The sequence below is a fragment of the Osmerus mordax genome, chromosome 5 (assembly GCF_038355195.1).
Source record: "Osmerus mordax isolate fOsmMor3 chromosome 5, fOsmMor3.pri, whole genome shotgun sequence".
NCBI classification, from domain to species: domain Eukaryota; kingdom Metazoa; phylum Chordata; class Actinopteri; order Osmeriformes; family Osmeridae; genus Osmerus; species Osmerus mordax.
The window spans coordinates 22,193,537-22,213,635 of NC_090054.1; the positions used below are offsets into that span (position 1 = coordinate 22,193,537).

At 48.7% G+C, this 20,099-nt stretch overlaps 1 protein-coding gene across 1 annotated transcript in view; it reads right to left on the reverse strand.

Moving 5' to 3' along the window:
* The window catches only part of ptk7b (protein tyrosine kinase 7b), a 60,222-nt gene extending 41,037 nt beyond the window's left edge, over positions 1-19,185 (reverse strand). The window contains exon 1 of the mRNA XM_067236429.1: positions 18,703-19,185. Coding sequence (XP_067092530.1) covers positions 18,703-18,817 — 115 coding nt within the window. The 5' untranslated portion in view covers positions 18,818-19,185. The remainder of the gene's footprint in view (positions 1-18,702) is intronic.
* Between the last annotated feature and the right edge of the window lie 914 nt (positions 19,186-20,099).

Sequence of the window (20,099 nt, forward strand, 5' to 3'; positions counted from 1 at the left end):
TGGGATTTGTGATTCACTTCAAGAGGACGCTAGCTAGCTAGTTAGCATGCTGTATTTGGTGAGATGCTGCTAATGCTAAGAAAGGGCATTGTCTACCTTAAAAGCCATATTGCAGATTAAACACCACTGTTGATTAATGGGTACATGAAGCACTCAATATATGTATATCATTTAAAATATCTCCAAATGGTGTCTCCAAATGGTGTTAAAGACAATTTTTTGGTGTTAGCATTAGCATATTAGCGCAATTCGGTGATGACGTCACGTTGGGCAGTCGTGGAGGAGAGTAGCCTCAGCCTAGTACTAGAACTATGGCGACTGACTGGGATGAAGAAGAGGTGGCAAAAAACACAAATGTGTATGATGGCCCGCAGCCGTATCATTTCGAACCAAGTAGACGTGAGAGGGCAAATGAGGAATTGCCGAGGCCTGATGGCCGTCAAAGCCAATTAAATGGATGGTCTGAGGAGAATGAGTGGAGAGTTGGTGAAGTGTCCTGGTGAGTTGCTATCATTTAGCAACGCAGCAACAAGCGCTGGAGCTAGTCTACGAACAGCAGTGCACATATACACATATTTTTACTGTCAGTGAATAGCACCGAGTGAAAGTCAACGTTTTCTTTATATCTAGTGACAGTGATCATTCAGGGCCTGACATTAACTTTTTGAGGCACTTGTCCTTTGGACAAGTAGCCTACATTTATGAACTAAAGTCACGTCCGGGTAAAGATTGTGCCTTTGACCAACGAAGATGAGCTGTAATATTATACAAATGATAACAATTGAGGTGTTATTAAAAAGGTTATGTTACATAAAACATTTACACAATTTCTGCAGAATGAAACACTTTCTGTTATATACTGTATTGCAGCTTTGTCCCAAGATCTCTACAGACCGTGCAGCTAATTTAATGCTCAACACTTGAACGGGGGCTTATTAGGCCTACTTGAACATGAATTAATTACTGCGTCGTCTCAGTTACACTATCAGGGCTTGGAAATACTGTGACTTGCTAAAGTAGGCAAATGGCTAGTAGAACATAACATTTCATAATAATTTCAGTCAATAAAACAGCTGCAAGACCCAGTGAAATGTTATATACAGCTGGCAAACTAATGTTAGCTAGCATCGCTAACGACATTGGCTAACTCAACTTCAGTAGGCTACCTTGAGTATTTGCAAGCTAGGATCGAGGCCTGCCTCACAGACATCAGAGGCTAAACTCCTTGTCGGACTTCATAACTAAGCTGGTAGTAGTGATCAACAATAATATTGTTTTTAACTGTGTTAAATACAAACTTTTAATTGTAGAATTCTGTCCATGTCGACAAAATTGAATGTGTTTTTTAACATAGTAGTTATAGTGTATTGTATTGTATTATATATGTTGATGATTGTAAATTTCGGGGCAATTCAGTTTTTACTGCAAGGCCGAAGTGTTCGTTGTATGGTTTCTTCTTACCAATAAATCATTAACTACATCTCCGCCTGGATGACCAAGCAACACCTCCAGCTGAAATCGTGAGAAAATTGGCAGTCTTCTCTGCTTGAGACTGGGGGGGGGGTCGCCTGAAGGAGCTGAAGCTCCGCCCCCTCGAATTTATTGAATTTAGCAACAACAGCAACACTAGCTAAATCAATTGCAGATATCAGAACAGATCTACCTGCAGTCTCTGAGTGTTTTATGTATTAATTACTTTGTCTTTGCATCGTACCAGCTGAGTAACAAAATGATCTGACGTAGATAGGTAAAAGTGACGTAGATCGGTCATTTTTTGGCTCCGGCCATTAAAACCTGATCTGAAAACGGAAGAGAAACTGTTCAACGGTCTAACTCCACATTTCAGTGCGACAAAGTTTGCACTGAAAGTGCAAAGTCAGTTGCGACAAGTTCGCGCTTTGCACATGTTTTCAGGAACTCATTTCACACGTATATAATGTACTGAGATTTCAATGGTCTGAAAGCGGCTTTGGTCGGTCGTCTCCCCAACGTGATGTCATGCAATGCATTGTGGGGGAAAAAAGAATCATGGCAAAAAAGTTGCTACTTTTTCGTATTTATTCCAATTTTGTGACACCCAACAACATCAAATACAATGGATAACAGTTTAAATGTTTATTACCAACAAGCAAACAGCGCAAATTCATTGGAAAAATAAACCTGCAATATGGCCTTTAATCTCTCAGCACCGCTAGCAGAGCAGCTTGTCTTCACAGAGAGCAGGGAAGCAGCAGCAGAGTGTCTATGATTAGAGCAGAATAATTAGCTATAATTGCTTCCTGTTGCACACATAATTTCTTGCATGACATGTGCACCAAGAAGAAGAGGGTTTTGTTTTGGGTGTTTTTTCCCAGGAGGTGGGGGTGAGGGTGGGGGTGGGAATAGAGGGGCCGCGGTCTTTTCCCCAACCTCTTCAGAAAACTAGCAGGCAGACAGACATGCTGGCACACACGCACACACACACAAAACAGAGGGAGTTTGTTCATCAGATTAAACTTGGAGGGAATTGAGTGACAAAACCACCTATTATTGGCTCATTTGTATGTAGGCCATATCACAGGCTGTCTTTGTATTGAAATAAGATGTATTGTGGCACGCTCCTGTGCTGCTCAGGGAGAGCGACAGGCCAGCTCCCCCACGCCTCTCAGGCCGGCTCCCCCACGCCTCTCAGGCCGGCTCCCCCACGCCTCTCAGGCCGGCTCCCCCACGCCTCTCAGGCCGGCTCCCCCACGCCTCTCAGGCCGGCTCCCCCACGCCTCTCAGGCCGGCTCCCCCACGCCTCTCAGGCCGGCTCCCCCACGCCTCTCAGGCCGGCTCCCCCACGCCTCTCAGGCCGGCTCCCCCACGCTTCTCAGGCCGGCTCCCCCACGCCTCTCAGGCTCTCCAGAGCAACTCCACCCAGAGGCCGCCTCAGGAAGCAGGAGCCAGGAGGGGGCTGAGGGGGTTCTAGTGACTTGTCATCTTTTTTATAACACTTTTCTACCAGCAGAACCTTCCCTCCCTCCCTCCCTCCCTCCCTCCCTCCCTCCCTCCCTCCCCCTCCCCTGATGACAGGCTAGGTGAGTCATGGTCCTGAGACAGCCAGGAGGCACCCCCCATCCCCTATGGCTCTGGGAGGATCAGACCTGTTCCCCTCAGGTCTAAATAACCAGCTAGCTAGGACCAGGAGCTGATGATCTGGAGTCTGACCTCACAGGTCTACAGGAGAGCAGGAAACCAGTGACCCAGACAGGAAGTATCTCACAGCTCCGCTTGGTCTTCCATAGCAGCAGCCTGTCTTAGGAAGACCCCTTTCATAAGCTAGAATCTGCTGGGGTATAACGGGGTGACAGAGAGTGAGGGTTGGCCTTTGTGGCTAAAATGACCTAATGAAATATCCAGTTATGATGTGTCCACATAAAGCAACTCAGGGCTCATGTCCAGAGTGTGACCCCACACCCACACCCACACCCACACCCACACCCACACCCACACCCACACCCACACCCACACCCACACCCACACCCACACCCACACCCACACCCACACCCACACCCACACCCACACACACACACACACACACACACACACACACACACACACACACACACACACACACACACACACACACACACACACACACACACACACACACACACACACACACACACACACACACACACACAGCGTCTCATTGCACACTCCCTCTACTGAGACATAAACATTAACAAACACGCAAAAGAACGAGTTCAGGTGAACTCACATGGACGTGTGTGTGAAAGATTAGCCGTGCACACACAGCCAGGGTAATGAGGGCCCACAGTATCCATCTCCGATCTCACATCCATCACCGACGCTACCACAGCTAGAGCAGATGAGACAGACACCATCCATCCATCACATGACATCACAACCCCACCCTGCCTACTCTCAGGCTGGTGGAGGCGAGGCTAGGAGACAATGAGGAGGAGGAGTGGTGGGGAGGCAGGGTGTGTGTGTTCAAATGTTATGTGCTTGTTTGTTTTGTGTGTGTTTATATGTGTACGTGTGTGTGTAGGTGTATGACGTGTGTGTGTGTGTAGAGAGAGAGGGGGGTGAGCAGTGGCTCAGCAGGAGAGGGTGCCAGTGTTGCAGGAACATGCAGGGTGAGAGGCTCTGATGCCCTCGAGATGCTACACCCAGCTGCCCTGCAGCTGGCACACACATACACACACAGAAATCTGCTTGAAGACAAGACAACAGGAGGGATAGTCAGCAGACAGGCCTCAAGGTCACGGGGTGCCTGGAAACACAGTCCAGCCCAGAGACAGAGCGGGAGAGTACAGCAGAGCACCATCATGAAGCTCATTTCTGCTGTCTGCCACACAGACACTTAACTTTTGCCTTTGTAGTCCTGTTGACCTCAGGGCCTCAGAGACACAATCTCCCAGAACAGGGTTAGGGTCTCCATCCTTTAAGGTTAGAGTCTCCATCCTTTCAACCACCCTCAGGCACCCCTGTAACATGACTCTTCTCCCCTCTCTCTCTCCCCTCTCTCTCCCCCCTCTCTCTCCCCTCTCTCTCTCCCCTCTCCCTCCCCTCGTCACCCTCTCTCTCTCTGCCCCCCTCTCTCGCTCTTTGCCCCCCTCTCTCACCCCTCTCTCTCTCTCTGCCCCCCTCTCTCAACCCCTCTCTCTCTCTTTCTGCCCCCCTCTCTCACCCCCCTCTCTCTCTCTGCCCCCCTCTCTCTGATACTTCCCTATTGAGCTTTTCTGGGTCTGCTATCTGCAGCAGCCTCATGTTTCAGGGAAGAAAGCTGCTACAATGTCCGAAAGCCGACACTGTCAACTCTGCCTGCTATTTATCACAGGGAACCTGTTTTACTGCCTCTCGTTTGAAATGCTGCCTGGCTCAAGTCAAATAGTTTCCACAGACTGGGACTGTGGGACAGAATGTGGGACTTCAGAACCGGAGGAAAGGTTTCCTGAGGCTCCCATAGAGAAGGTTTCTCTAGTCGACTGTGGACAAAAACAACCTCTTACTATCTGGGAAGGTATGCAAACTGTTTTGTTTGAGTTTCAGACAAACAGGCAGAAAGAGAGAGGTTGGGGGGTTGGGGAATAAGCCAAGGATAGGCTGTGTTAACACAATGTTGGCTTGTGTTTTCAGTTGAGACATCCTTCAGAAAGCTTTTGTTTTCTGGCATAAACAATGACAGGATTTATATCCTGACTGTTATCAACCTCCCACCACAGAACAACCGTTCAGTTCTCGTCAGAGTAAACTGAAAACCAGGGCAGCTGTGGGTGTTTGGGTGAATGTGACAATTTGTTTGGGTCTTCTCCTTGGTTAAATATACAACAGGGTAGAAGGTTGTTAGGATGGAGTTTCCTGTGTGAAATTACATAGAAGAGATAATCAGATAATGACGGTGTAACAAGAAGACTTTTGTTGTAAGGCTAGAGGTCATACTGCTTTACCCCCAGTGCTGGGTGTGTAGAGGGCTACAAATCAGCCAACTCTAACTGTGACTGACAGGAGTGACTCTGGGGTCAGCTGAGCTACACAGGCTCTCTGATCCAGTCTTCTGGAGGGTCAAAACTCTTCTCTAACAAGGAGCCCCTGACACACCTCCAGTACTGCTCTACCTCTCACACACCCTCAGTACTGCTCTACCTCTCACACACCCAGTAAGAGGGAATCTTCCTGCCTGATCCAGTTTTAATAATCTTCCATTAAATGTGGAAAATGGGTTTCTGCTGAATAGTCTGGCACTGCTAAAATTAACAGGATAAAAAAAGATATGCGCCAAATCAAATCAGAAACACAAGGGTTCCAATCCAATTCCAGTCTGCTTCCCTGCTAGCTGTTAACAAGTACCGCTTGTTGAACACTTTCAGGAGAACCAATCATCTCCCCACCACGCTCAGAGAGATGCCAGGCACTCGCCACCAAGAAGCCTGAGCTCACGAAAAGGACACAGCAAGAACCTCCGGCACAGAAGTCTCCATGTGGCCTATGGAAGGTGTTAACCTGAGCTATGGAAGGTGTTCACCTGAGCTATGGAAGGTGTTCACCTGAGCTATGGAAGGTGTTCACCTGAGCTATGGAAGGTGTTCACCTGAGCTATGGAAGGTGTTCACCTGAGCTATGGAAGGTGTTCACCTGAGCTATGGAAGGTGTTCACCTGAGTTCAGTAATCCACTTCCTGCAGCCTATACAGCTCAGAGTTCTCACCTCAATGTGAACCATTTCATACAGTGACTAAACACGTTGGACTAAGCTATAATGTGGTTGTAAAGGATGGCTAATCCCATTCAGTAATCTGTGCGACAGTATGACTTTAATATGGAAATTAATTTAGCCTAACCCCAGATATGTGGTCACAGTTAATCCGGTGTATAACTCCTCTGTGTGCAACACAGTGAAGGATGTCTGAAAGTGTTCCTGCAGAGACACATGGATCACAGATGAATCCCTTGGAACGGCTGAAGTCCCAGTAACAGACTTCATGCAGCTGCATGAAGTGCACAGCACAGTCCCCCCAGCACAGAGAAGCACAGAGAGTCACAGATACACAGAGAAGCACAGCACAGTCCCCCCAGCACAGAGAGGCACAGCCCCCAGCGCTCACAGGAAAACTCTGATGTGTCCACAGATGCTGTCACAGAGGGGCACAGCTCATCCACAGAGAGAGGGGCACAGCTCGTCCACAGAGAGAGAGGCACAGCTCATCCACAGAGAGAGAGGCACAGCTCATCCACAGAGAGAGAGGCACAGCTCATCCACAGAGAGAGAGGCACAGCTCATCCACAGAGAGAGAGGCACAGCTCATCCACAGAGAGAGGGGCACAGCTCGTCCACAGAGAGAGGGGCACAGCTCATCCACAGAGAGAGAGGCACAGCTCATCCACAGAGAGAGGGGCACAGCTCATCCACAGAGAGAGGGGCACAGCTCATCCACAGAGAGAGGGGCACAGCTCATCCACAGAGAGAGGGGCACAGCTCATCCACAGAACAAAGCCAGAGATTAAGGGGGAAAGTTTAGTCCTGAAGCTGAAGCCCTGATGGATCGCCTTCACAAGGCTGGTGGAGGACTGGGGATCAAAGACTGCCTGCTGCATGGGAGGAGAGAGGAGAGGAAAGAGAGAGACATACAGAAAGATACAAAAATAATAGGAGAGAGGGAGACCGATTGAAAACATGGAAAGGAAAGAGAGGAGAAGGAGAGAGGGAGTGAGGGGAAAATACAGAGCAAAAAGAGAAACAGATGGAAAGTGGAAATGAGACAGACAGAAAGAGAAAGAAGGAGAGAGAGAGACAGAGATAGAGACTCCTAATTCAGGCCCCAGGTCTCTCATTTCACCTCCTTCCCCAAGACCATGTGATCACGATCAGAGGATGACAGAGCACGGCTGATGTGAGATCGAGCAGATCTGAGGAACACCTCTGGCAGAAATGGAACAGAGTTTGAAGGCAACATAAATCCAGGCTTGATGATCAAAAACAAGAACTTTGATTCAGACTTTGAGATCCAAGCCACTCAGAAGTGAGAAATGGGTGAATTGAGGGTGTTGTAACAGGGCTGACACTCTTGCACAGTTTTGGAGGGAAACCAGGTACAAGTAATCTTTTCTGCTACTTAGTGGTGGGGCCATGAATGACAATGGATTGTTTGTTACCCATAATCCTCAAACAGAATTCTTCAACCTCTCTGGGTTCTGATTAGAGGCTTCAGAGGCTGACCTCACCTCAGTCTCCATGCGTGTGGTCTGGTGTTCATCAGACATCTGGTCTGCAACATGACCTTGTCCTCCAGGCATGACCCCTGACCCCAGACAACTTGTCTCTCCTCCCCTGGGGTCTCTCCTCCCCTGGGGTCTCTCCTCCCCGCCAACTCCTCTGACTTCAAGGAGCTACAGCTACAGGCGCACTGAAGGATCCAGATCCTCCATGATATTACATGTAATCATGACACGTTACAAGACTATGGGAAAACTCTGAACCCAGTAGAAAACCACTGAAGTGGTTGTGAGTGTGTGTAGTTCAGTGTGTACTGGGGTCTACAGCCCGTCTGTTGTTTGACTCCATGTTAAGTAGATTCATGTTCTGGGAACATGCCTCTGGATCTCTCATGTTTAATGCCTTTTGAACTGTCGGTGGACTTGGTAAAAAAATAAAAAATAAAATACACAGCCTGAAAAGATCAATGGCAGAATTAAAAAAATATGAAGAACACCAGCGGCTTCTTTTGTAAGAGATGAGAAGCATTTGAGTGTCTCTCTGGCCTCCATCATGAGATGTTGTCAACTTCTAACCCAGTTGGTGGTTAATCTGGTCACCTCTAAAGCCCTGTGCTTTCATGTAGAATTAACCTGATGTCCAGGAAGCATCTGCACCTGGCTGATTGAATCACCATCAAATAATAAGGCTGTTTCCCTCATACCCCTTTTCCACCAACGTGTTTTGGGTGCTGGTTCGGAGCCGGTGCTTAATCTCGAACCAGTTCTTTCTCTTTCGACAGCCTGAAACCCGGCTCCAAACCAGTGAAAGTGGTTCGCAAGTAGCACCGCATCGGAGATGGGCTACAGTGGGAACCAAGTAAGAACCGCTTGCGTCAGGGGCGGGGTTACCGTGACCAACAAGACAAACTGAATTCTTTGACCACCATTGCTGTAAAAAAAAAAATCAGCTTTCAGCCAAACTGTACGTGTAAATCAGCATCTGAATTAAAATGTGATGAGAAATGGGCAGTGTAGTTGCTGAAAATGTGCTTATTTTATTGATGAAATGGCTAATTTGTAAATTTGCTCCGACTTTTCGATAACCTAGCTAGCATCGCAGTGCAGTCATTAGTTGCTGCATTTTATCATAATCCTATCAAATGAGTGTAATGACAAACACAAATTTTGAGTTTGTTTTGAACTTTGAAGTATGAGCCTATATTTAACACAAATGTAATACACAAGCACTATACAGCAAAAGATTATAAAATATTGGACTGATAATGGCAGTGTTGTCATACTGCTGCGATTCCAGGGTATTGCGCAATAGCCAAGAAAACACACATTTCAACCTTGCGTTCTTAGCGTTCTTTGGATTGATAAACAGCCTTTAGACGGGCTCTGCTTTGTGTTTGGCGCTGCCGCGCTAGCGTTGCTGGGAAAGATGAGATGTATACAGTGAGGTAATGACGTGACTCTGTGGTGGCTCTCTAGCCCGTGGAAAGGAAACCGGTTCTTAGAAGGCTTGCAAATTGAACCAGTTCCGAACCGGCTCAAGCACCAGCTCCGAACTAGCTTCCGGTTCCCTTTGGTGGAAAGGGGGTATCAGAGGTGTTCCAGCTTCTCAGCCAGGAGGGAGGATTAGCATTTCATAAAAATGTCAATTACAAACAGTGCACACGAATAAACTAAAAGCTATGTGTTTTGTTAATTCCATGCTTAAGAATAAATTGCTGCTATTTCATATCCGTATTTCATCTCGTCATGAATACAGAATGGTCCAGAAGAGTATCATTAGCAGCCGGCTCGCTAATCTGCAGACGACGACAGCACAGAGCTCTCCTACATCTGCTCACCAGGACATCGACACAGACTCTACTGCTTCTGATCCCTGGGTTCAGTTCTTCACAGTTCCACCCTGCAGCGCCCTGTTCACACAGCCTGAGAGAGGAGATAGAGGGAGGAAGCCAGGGAGAGAGACAGGGAGAGAAGGAGAGAAAGGGAGGGAGACAGAGACAGTGAGAATGAGAGGGTGAGGTAAAAGAGGGAGGGAGGAGGAAGAGAGAGAGAGAGAGGGCAATGCACCCAGGGCTTATTTGTCACCTGACCTAATTTAAAGACGGAGAGACAGGGTTGTGGAGGAGGTGGGGGTGTCGTCTTTCACTCCCCCTTCTCTTTTCTTCCTCCCAGGAACAAGAGAGCCACACAAAGCAGAAGAAGATGCCTGGAAACTGTCCACAGTGAGATGAAAGGAGCGCAGTGAAGTCACGCCACAAACACGCAGCAGTCACAAGCCCAGAGCCACACAGCCTCACTGAACACGGCACGGTTCCCTTCTCCAAGTTTGACATCCAGGGACTGTATTTAACGGTGAATGCGAGTGTGTCTTTCTGCTGCAGATGATCATCAGGCTGGCAGAGACAGGCCTCTATCAGTACAGGGTTTACTTCCTCGTTTGTAGGTTTCACAGTATTGCCACTGAGGCTACACCTGTGGTTCTCTGCTCTACTGGATTCTGCTCTGCTTCCAGTCTGGAAACATTAGGAACAGGGAAAGGAAGGGATATAGTAATGGATGGTTGATGAAGCCAGGAAGAGGACAGGATGTTTCCAGAGTCTCTACTGTACATTAGCCAGGCTCTACAGTTGTTAAAATCCCATGATGCAGTTCCTGATGTAGCTCTGAACTCCCTGAAAAGACATTGCGATGAGGCACCGGCAGCCAGGCGGAAGGAGGAGGGAAGGACACAGTGAGTGAGTGAGTGAGAGAGAGAGAGAGAGAGAGAGAGAGAGAGAGAGAGAGAGAGAGAGAGAGAGAGAGAGAGAGAGAGAGAGAGAGAGAGAGAGAGAGAGGAAACCTGTATGAAGCAGTGTGTTCTCCAAACTGACCCAGTTTGAATGTGAGTCCTGAGAGGCAGGACAGGCTACCCTGTCAGCACAAACACACTAAGAGACTAAGGCTACCCTGTCAGCACAAACACACTAAGAGACTAAGGCTGGAATGAGGAGACTGAGGGGTCAGACTGTGCTAGCAGGAGCAGAGTAGAGTACAGTAGAGCAGGGGAAAGGAGAAGAGACAGTACATGCATCACCCTGCTACACACAAACATGAGACAATGGCCTCTTTTCCCTGATCAACAAGGCTACGCAACCCTGCACCTGCATGGAACAAGACTGTGTGTGTGTCTGTGTGTGTGTGTGTCCTGTTCCACTATGCATTGAAGTAGAGCAGGAATGCAACTCTGATAAACAGGAAGTAGACAGACATAGCAGGCTGGCCTCACAACTTTGACCTGTTCAGGTGAGAGCCAATCACAGAGCTGGGTTTTGGAAGCAAGGCACTGGGTTTGTCCAATTGGAACCACAAGCCAGACTAGCGACTCTCTCAGTACCAGACAGACTAGCGACTCTCTCAGTACCAGACAGGCTAGCGACTCTCTCAGTACCAGACAGGCTAGCGACTCTCTCAGTACCAGACAGACTAGCGACTCTCTCAGTACCAGACAGACTAGCGACTCTCTCAGTACCAGACAGGCTAGCGACTCTCTCAGTACCAGACAGGCTAGCGACTCTCTCAGTACCAGGACTTTCTGAAGAGAAGAAACTACCCAAGGCAGTTGAGGTCAGGATGAACATATAGTGAAAAGAGAGAGAGGACTTGGCAGTATAGAACGACAGAGAGAGGGAGAGCTGGCAGTTTAGAGTTGGTGTGAGTGAGAGAGAGAGTGGGTGTGCGAGAGCGTGTGTGTGTGGGAGACAGAGACAGAGAGAGACAGACAGTGTGTGTATGTGGGAGACAGAGAGAGACAGTGTGAGGGTGTGTGTGTGTGTGGGAGACAGAGAGTGTGTATGTGTGGGAGACTGAGAGAGTGTGTGAGGGTGTGTGTGTGTGTGGGAGACAGAGAGTGTGTGTGTGTGGGAGACTGAGAAAGAGTGTGTGTGTGTGTGTGTGGGAGACTGAGAGAGAGTGTGTGAGGGTGTGTGTGTGTGTGTGTGTGTGTGTGTGTGTGTGTGTGTGTGTGGGATACTGAGAGAGAGTGTGAGTGTTTAGCAGAGAAGAGCAGGGGTGACTGAGGTTTCATTAACATAATTAAAAGTTGTGGGACACACTGATGTTCTCCCTGTTACATAACGAGCTCCCTGTAGTGATTACTGAGCAGCGACATGAAGCAGACTGTCAGGGGCTAACATGATGCTGAGGAGAGGGAGGGAGAGGAAGAGAGAGAAAGATTTACTGGGTAACAGTTTTGAAAAACACATTCTGAAGCATCCCACGTGTGTGCGTGTGTGTTTATGTGTGTAAAAGGGAGAGAGCCGTCAAAGCTACACCCAAACACAACCCTAACCACCCAGGGCTGCGTTTCCCAAAAGCGTTGTAAGCCTAAGTTGATCGTAGAATCCATTGTATGACGAATCTTAGTTTTACGGGCCGTTCCAAAGACACCGTAGCTAAAGTGTCTCTTGAAAATTCGTAGCTCTTGAAAGCGCATAGATTAGCCTACTCCTTGCGAGCATGTTTGGGAAACGCACATAAGAAATATCGATGGTTTCGTTATTTTGCTCGATCATTGCTACGATCCATCGTTATCGGGAAACCATCGTTATCGGGAAACGCAGCCCAGGTCTGTTTGAAGCCAGCAGGCTGGTACAGTGCTGAAGCAGGTTGATCCAGTAGGAGCAGCTCTCCCTCCCTCCCTCCCCCTCAACCTCCCTCTCTCCCTCACCCTCCCCCTCTACATGTTCACAGGAGCCTGCGTCTTCAGTATTCAGACGCAGCACCAGTGATTTTTCAGAGCTGAACAGAGCAGGTAGTGTGGCTGCTGGCTCCACTCTCCAGCATGTACGAGCGGGGCTCTGAGAGGACCAGGAAGCAGAGAGTGGCTCCAGAGAGTGGCTCCAGAGGGGCTCCAGAGGGGCTCCAGAGGGGGGCTCCAGAGGGCGGCTCCAGAGAGCGGCTCCAGAGAGCGGCTCCAGAGAGCGGCTCCAGAGAGCGGCTCCAGAGAGCGGCTCCAGAGAGAGGCTCCAGAGAGAGGCTCCAGAGAGGCTCTGGAGGGCGGCTCCAGATCAAGTCTGAGGCAGGGTTCCAGGGTGACTGGTGCCTGGGGGGCTGGAGGCCAGGGAGATAGAGACCAGGGGTCTGGGGAATAGAGACCAAGGGGGCTGGGGACACCTAGGGGTGGGGGAGGGAGGTGTCATGGTCGGCCCGTTGCTAGGACGTTGCTAGGACGAGTTTATTCAGCCCGGTCGGGACACGCAGGGATAACGGACCGGGATTATGCAGTGATGCCCTTTACCCCAACTCACAGTCACTGTCTCTCTCTCTCTCTATGCCTTTACCCCAACTCACACTCACTGTCTCTCTCTCTCTCTATGCCTTTACCCCAACTCACACTCACTGTCTCTCTCTCTCTCTATGCTTTTACCCCAACTCACACTCACTGTCTCTCTCTCTGTCTCTCTATGCCTTTATCCCAACTCACACTCACTGTCTCTCTCTCTCTGTCTCTCTATGCCTTTACCCCAACTCACACTCACTGTCTCTCTCTCTCTGTCTCTCTATGCCTTTACCCCAACTCACACTCACTGTCTCTCTCTCTCTCCCTCTCTGCACGTCTTAATCAGCTGCGTCTGGAAGCAGCAGTGCACCCCACCGCAAAGTGGGAGGTTGTGTTTCCCAAAGCCAGGCTCTCCTAAGGCCTCATCCCTGCAGCAGACAACACAGCAGACAGGTGGATTCACACAGGATTTCAATCTTTTATCAGGTGGGTGTTTAACACCCCTGAAAGCTGTCCTGTAAACACAGCTGGAGGCAAACAAAGCCTGACTTATTCAAGTCGAAAGGAGTTTGGTGTGTGTGTTTGTAGCTTAGCAATTTTCTTATGATACAGAACTCCATCTTATGGCCTGAACACTAAGAATGTCTGAGATCAAGAGAGAACTAGTTTACAAGCACTCTCTCTGTTTCAGCCACCCCACTTACTTCAACACCTGGTATGCCCACCATTGCCTCTGTAGCCTATAGGCTCTGTCTGCCTTGTAAAAGTACATATATGGTAAGTATAGTGTTCATTACAAACACTCAGCGCAGGTTAGAAGGGGAGGGTGGCCTGTGAAGGCGTTTGTGTATGTAGGGGGGGGGGGGGGGTCCCCTGGCACCAGAGATGAGATGGCAGACCGGCAGACGGGCAGACAGACAGGCAGACGGGCAGGCAGACAGACGGGCCTTGGGGGAGGGGGTCTGTTCAGTGTCAAGGTTCTCCAGGCTCCAAGCTGAGCTCCTACCAAACTGTTTTCAGCCAACCAAGAGACCAGAGATACAGAGCTTCACCTCTCTCTCTCTCTCTCCTCTCTCTCTCTCTCTCTCTCTCTCTCTCTCTCTCTCTCTCTCTCTCTCTCTCTCTCTCTCTCTCTCTCTCTCTCATCTCTCTCTCTCTCTCTCTCTCTCTCTCTCTCTCTCTCTCTCTCTCTCTCTCTCTCTCTCTCTCTCTCTCTCTCTCTCTCTCTCTCTCTCTCTCTCTCTCTCCTCTCTCTCTCTCTCTCTCTCTCTCTCTCTCTCTCTCTCTCTCTCTCTCTCTCTCTCTCTCTCTCTCCCTCTCCCTCTCTACCTCTCTCCACCTCTCTCCACCTCTCTCCCTCTTACACTCATACTCTCTCTCTCCCTCTTACACACTCATACTCTCTCTCCCTCTCTTACACACTCATGCTCTCTTCACCTCTCTCCCTCTCACACACTCATACTCTCTTCACCTCTCTCCCTCTTACACACTCATACTCTCTTCACCTCTCTCCCTCTTACACACTCATACTCTCTCTCCCTCTCTCCCTCTCACACATTCATACTCTCTTCACCTCTTTCCCTCTCCGTCTTACACACTCATACTCTCTTCAGCTCTCTCCGTCCCCATCCCCCCTCTCTCTCACACACACAGCATTTTAGAACTAAACAGACCATTAAGTCCAGCAGTCACAGTCAGCATGCACAAGCCCGGGTGCTGATGCGGTTGTACTGACCAGCAGCGATCATCATGCTGTCGTGTCAGGAGGGGGAACAGGATTGCTGCACAGGTCAGACTGGTACCTAGGTACTACACACGTACTAGCACATGCTAACACACACTGGTACCTAGGTACTACACACGTACTAGCACATGCTAACACACACTGGTACCTAGGTACTACACACGTACTAGCACATGCTAACACACACTGGTACCTAGGTACTACACACGTACTAGCACATGCTAACACACACTGGTACCTAGGTACTACACACGTACTAGCACATGCTAACACACACTGACACAGGCACAGGTCAGACTGGTACCTAGGTACTACACACGTACTAGCACATGCTAACACACACTGACACAGGCACAGGTCAGACTGGTACCTAGGTACTACACACATACTAGCACATGCTAACACACACTGACACAGGCACAGGTCAGACTGGTACCTAGGTACTACACACGTACTAGCACATGCTAACACACACTGGTACCTAGGTACTACACACGTACTAGCACATGCTAACACACACTGGTACCTAGGTACTACACACGTACTAGCACATGCTAACACACACTGACACAGGCTAAGACATGCTGACAAGTTAACAAATGCTAACATAGCAGTAGCACTCACCATACAACCCTGCCAGGGGTTGCATTTCTAGAATGACCCACAATCTCTCCAAACCCTAACAGCCCTATGATCATCCTCCTCCCTTCTCCTCCTCTCCTCCTCCCTTCTCCTCCTCCCTTCTCCTCCTCTCCTCCTCCCTTCTCCTCCCTTCTCCTCCTCCCTTCTCCTCCTCCCTTCTCCTCCTCCCTTCTCCTCCTCTTCCCTTCTCCTCCTCTCTCCTCCTCTCTCCTCCTCCTCTCTGGTCTCAACCCAAAAGCAGATGAGAAACAGTTCCAGTTGTTCTTGTCAGCATCTGATCCATGAGCATCGTTCAACTCCAGTCAAAAATTTGAAACTCATAAATATGTAAACAAAAGTTTGATTGTGATTTTCTTCTGACTTTCCTTTCAGTTTCTTAAAAAAAATCCAGTGGTGTCAATCTCCAGTATGGAGGGAGAGGAGGAGCAAGCCTTATACCCGCACCCGCCACCTACGTTCTTTTTCTAACAACCGTCTGGTGGTCCCACCTCTCAAGAGCGCCCGCTCCCAACCCAAGCTCTTCTCCTGTCTGGCCCCCCAATGCTGGAATCATCTCCCCACCTCCATCAGAGATACTGACTGTCTCTCCACCTTCAAGAAAAGGCTAAAGACGCACTCGTTACGGAAGTACAACGGTACTTAAGAAAGATTTGTTGGATCAGATGTTAGTACTTCCATTCCATTTCCTCCAGGAACTCAATGACTCTTATTGAAAAGACTTGTTGCACTTGTTGGTTAGTTGTAACTGATTTAAATACTTGTACTCGCTGTGAATTATATTATTGTTGCAGGCTTTCCTCCAGGTACACTGTAGCACTTTCGAAGATCATGTTGTTTAATTGTAATTTGTTTAACTGCATGCTCTTCTGGTTCTACCCATTGGCACTTATTTGCTTTTCACAATGTATGGTTCATGTTTTGGCTGTTGTTTATGATCATTGACCTATGCACTTTTTGTAAGCTCTTTCTTGTAAGTCGCTTTGGAAAAAAGCATCTGCTAAATGAATTAATGTAAACGTAAATGTGGAAGGAAAGGGGGAGGATGAGGAGGGGAGGATAAGGGAAGAGGATAAGGAAGAGGGGAAAGGGGAAAGGGGGAGGAGAGGGTCCTGGGTTGCAAGTTTAGAACATAACCCTCCCCTAACCCCCTAAGGGAGTGAGAATACTCCCTGCAGAAAAGGCCTGATGCATCTTTGTTCTCTTGATGATGGAGTGAGTGTGAATCTGCACATGCCAACCGGGGAAGGGAGAAGGAGAAAGATTCCAGCCAGAGGAGCTGCTATGGGGGTGAGGTAACCATGGGGGTGAGGTAACCATGGGGATGAGGTAACCATTGAGGTGAGTTAACCATTGTCATCTCACGTTGAGGGTAACTGTGTTCAGATGAAAGGCTGTTCACCAGCCTTCACCCCCCCCACCCCCACCCCTCTTGGCCACCCGGAGGAAACCAGCGATTATACTAACTCTAACCTTTTACTACTCGCCCAAGATAAACCATGTAATACTTTAGCTGTGCAAACATCTGCATTATGCATCTCCACCCACCCCCAAATCTCCTTGCAGGCTAAACATAACACCATCCAACATGAAATGACACAGGGAGACATATAAACCACTGTGATGATGCAATGCAAATATCGCGTGTCAGTGTACACACTGATTTATTGCATGTGCACTTAGTGCCTGCACCAAGCAGGGATGGATAGATAGATGGATGGCTGAAGGGGGGGATGGAGGGAGGGATGCAGGATTGTGTACACAGATGTCACAGGCAAGCAGCACCCTGCACTGTAATCCATTTACAGCAGCAAACAGATACTAATCCACATCTCTCCATTATGATTGATCACACCCACGGGATTACAAATGTTTGTTTGTGTGTATGTGTATGTATGCATGCTGTGTATGTGTGTGTGCTGGGATACCAGTGGCTCTGGGTGGAGACTAGAGGGGGAATACACACTAGACATACATTATGGATGTTTAACCTGATAAGTGGCTTTCATCTGCCCAAGTGCCGAGTCAGGAGCAGCACACTCAGCTGAATGGAAACAATACGGAGATAAAAACCCAAATGAACGCTGGAACGAGAAAACAGAACGTCCGTCCTCAAAAAGCCATGGGTCAATATTTCATCCAGGAGGTTGGTATGGATCTCTACTGGGCCCAGGCATTCTCTACCTGGAACTGTTTATGTTTATGTCTAATAACGTGTTGTTAGCACGCACAGGGCCGGCTCGCACAGGTCCGGCTCGCACAGGGCCGGCTGGCACAGGTCCGGCTCGCACAGGGCTGGCTCGCACAGGGCCGGCACGCACAGGGCCGACACGCACAGGGCCGGCACGCACAGGGCCGGCTCGCACAGGGCCGGCTGGCACAGGGCCGGCTCGCACAGGGCCGGCACGCACAGGGCCGGCACGCACAGGGCCGGCACACAGCTACTCAGGCCAGGACTCTTTATACAAGGAACAAGACCACTATGAATTCACATGAGGCATAGCCAAACACACTCTACATCACCTGATCCACAGAGAGAGAATTGAATTGAGAGAGAGACAGACAGACAGACAGACAGACAGAGGTGGAGAGAGAGAGAGAGAGAGAGAGGAGAGATGTAATCGAACCTTCCTAGTTATGACATGATTAGCTGTGTGTTAATGAGTCAGATCACTGGCAGGGGAAGAACATTCCTTTGACAACCTTGGAAGGATTCCTTGCTAATTCCTGACTTTCTAAAATGTTCAATGATCACTGAACCTTTCACTCTCGGACCTGTCTGGAGAACAGTGGTTATGTTGATTTAGATTTTGAGTTGCTTTGGAACCAGTGACCCAGAGCTGCAGGTACACATGACAGATGAATGATAGAAAAAGCATGTTGGAATAGACCTTCACACCTCTAGCACTGAGCTATGGAGTGATCCATATGATAATCCTGTGAGGAATATGCTTTTTTTGTGTCTAAGGGGAATAAATTGGCCATCATAACTGTACACAACGAGCTGTGAACATGCTCCTTTCTAGTTAGTTATGCAGGAACCAGACATTAATGCTCCCTCCCTGAAGAGATCCCGTCATTCCTGGCCGGTCCGTTCATGTCAGGGAAGGTTCTGGTACAGTGGTAAATTATGACGTGGAAGTTACGAGTTCCCATAGCATGTTCGCCCACACTGTCTTCATGTGTTAATTTTGTTACACTTTGTTAATTAAGCATGACGATTGAGTGTCTGACGCTATAACCAGTGCGTTAGTGTTGTGTAAAGCAGGTCGGGCGACCGGCAAGAGAAAGCAATATGCGAGTTGTCGGCACTTCATTGTGACTGAACAGCAACAAGCACCGTATACAAGTTTATTACCTACCGTTCATGAAGACGATGCCAGCTGTGACGAAAGACACCGGTGACATTCTTTTGTTGGTCGCCGTTGAAGTCTTCTCGCCTTCCCGTCGTTTTCTTTCAGTCGCTGATAGTTCCATGATTGTACAATGTACAACCTCGACCCCGTGGTGACCCAGCAATGTGAAACCGTAAAGCCAGAGACCGGACTGAACCGCACGTAACGTCTCTGTCTGTCTACCTGAGTGTCCGTGGGTGGTTTCACAACCGTGCTACCTTCCTAGGCTCACGATGAGCGACCAAACTTGAAGCGACCAAGCACGAACGCAATTCTAAATACAAGTTATAAAAACGTGTAGGCTTAAGCAAAGTTTGCAATATTGCATAGATTATTCTAGAATTTTGAGGTTTGTAATATAAACGTTGTAGAAGTATTAGTAAATCGAAATACCAAACCTGCCTCTGCCAGCCTACTTTCAGGGCTGTTCCCTTGACACCCGATCGTGAGACCTGTTCAGTCCTGAACCAAGACTGCGACTCACTGCTCGGTGGCGGAGCCAAAGTTGGAACTCGCCGTTAAGCTTTACTGCGCGCTCTCGCTGGGCTTACGTGTTTTGCTTTCCGGGGTAGTCCAGGTGGGTGGAATGTCACGCATGTATCCGCATGTTCCACTGTATCAGCTGTACAGAATAGGAAACCCCGCCTACCCACCTCACCGGGGAAAGCAAATTGAGTGTGCGCGCTAGTTCGCTCAATCATTCCCAGCGCCACCGTTTCCGGTATCCAACTACTTGGGATATGGAATACAACACTGCTACCCTCTGGTTGAAATGATGGAGTGATTCTGCAACTATTCTGGCACCAAGAAAGGCCATATCGGCACTATTTCTACAGAGCATTTGGATCTCTCGGCCATGCGTAATTACGCCATAACATGCTAGATTTGTACAATTCTGCACCCTCGTGTACTTTCCAATTCTAATTTAATTACTGATTTTCATTAGCAAGCAGTTGGATGTCAGTTTTCGGAACCAATTAGAGGCCAGCAACGGTATTTTGATTTAGGTTAAATGATAAAGTACCTCCGCCATTTTAGTCATTTCCAGAGCGACTTACAGTAAGTACAGGGACATTTCCCCGAGGCAAGTACATTTACATTTAGCAGACGCTCTTATCCAGAGCGACTTACAGTACAGTAAGTACAGGGACATTCCCCCGAAGCAAGTAGGGTGAAGTGCCTTGCCCAAGGACACAACGTCATTTGGTTTGCGCAGCTGGGAATCGAACCAGCAACCTTCGGATTACAAGCCCGATTCCATAACCGCTCAGCCACCTGACTCCCATTTTCAGTTGGGTGAAGGGTGATCATTTCTGAATGGCTTTGTACTCGATACAACTAGCATCTCAGTCTGCCTGCGCCTC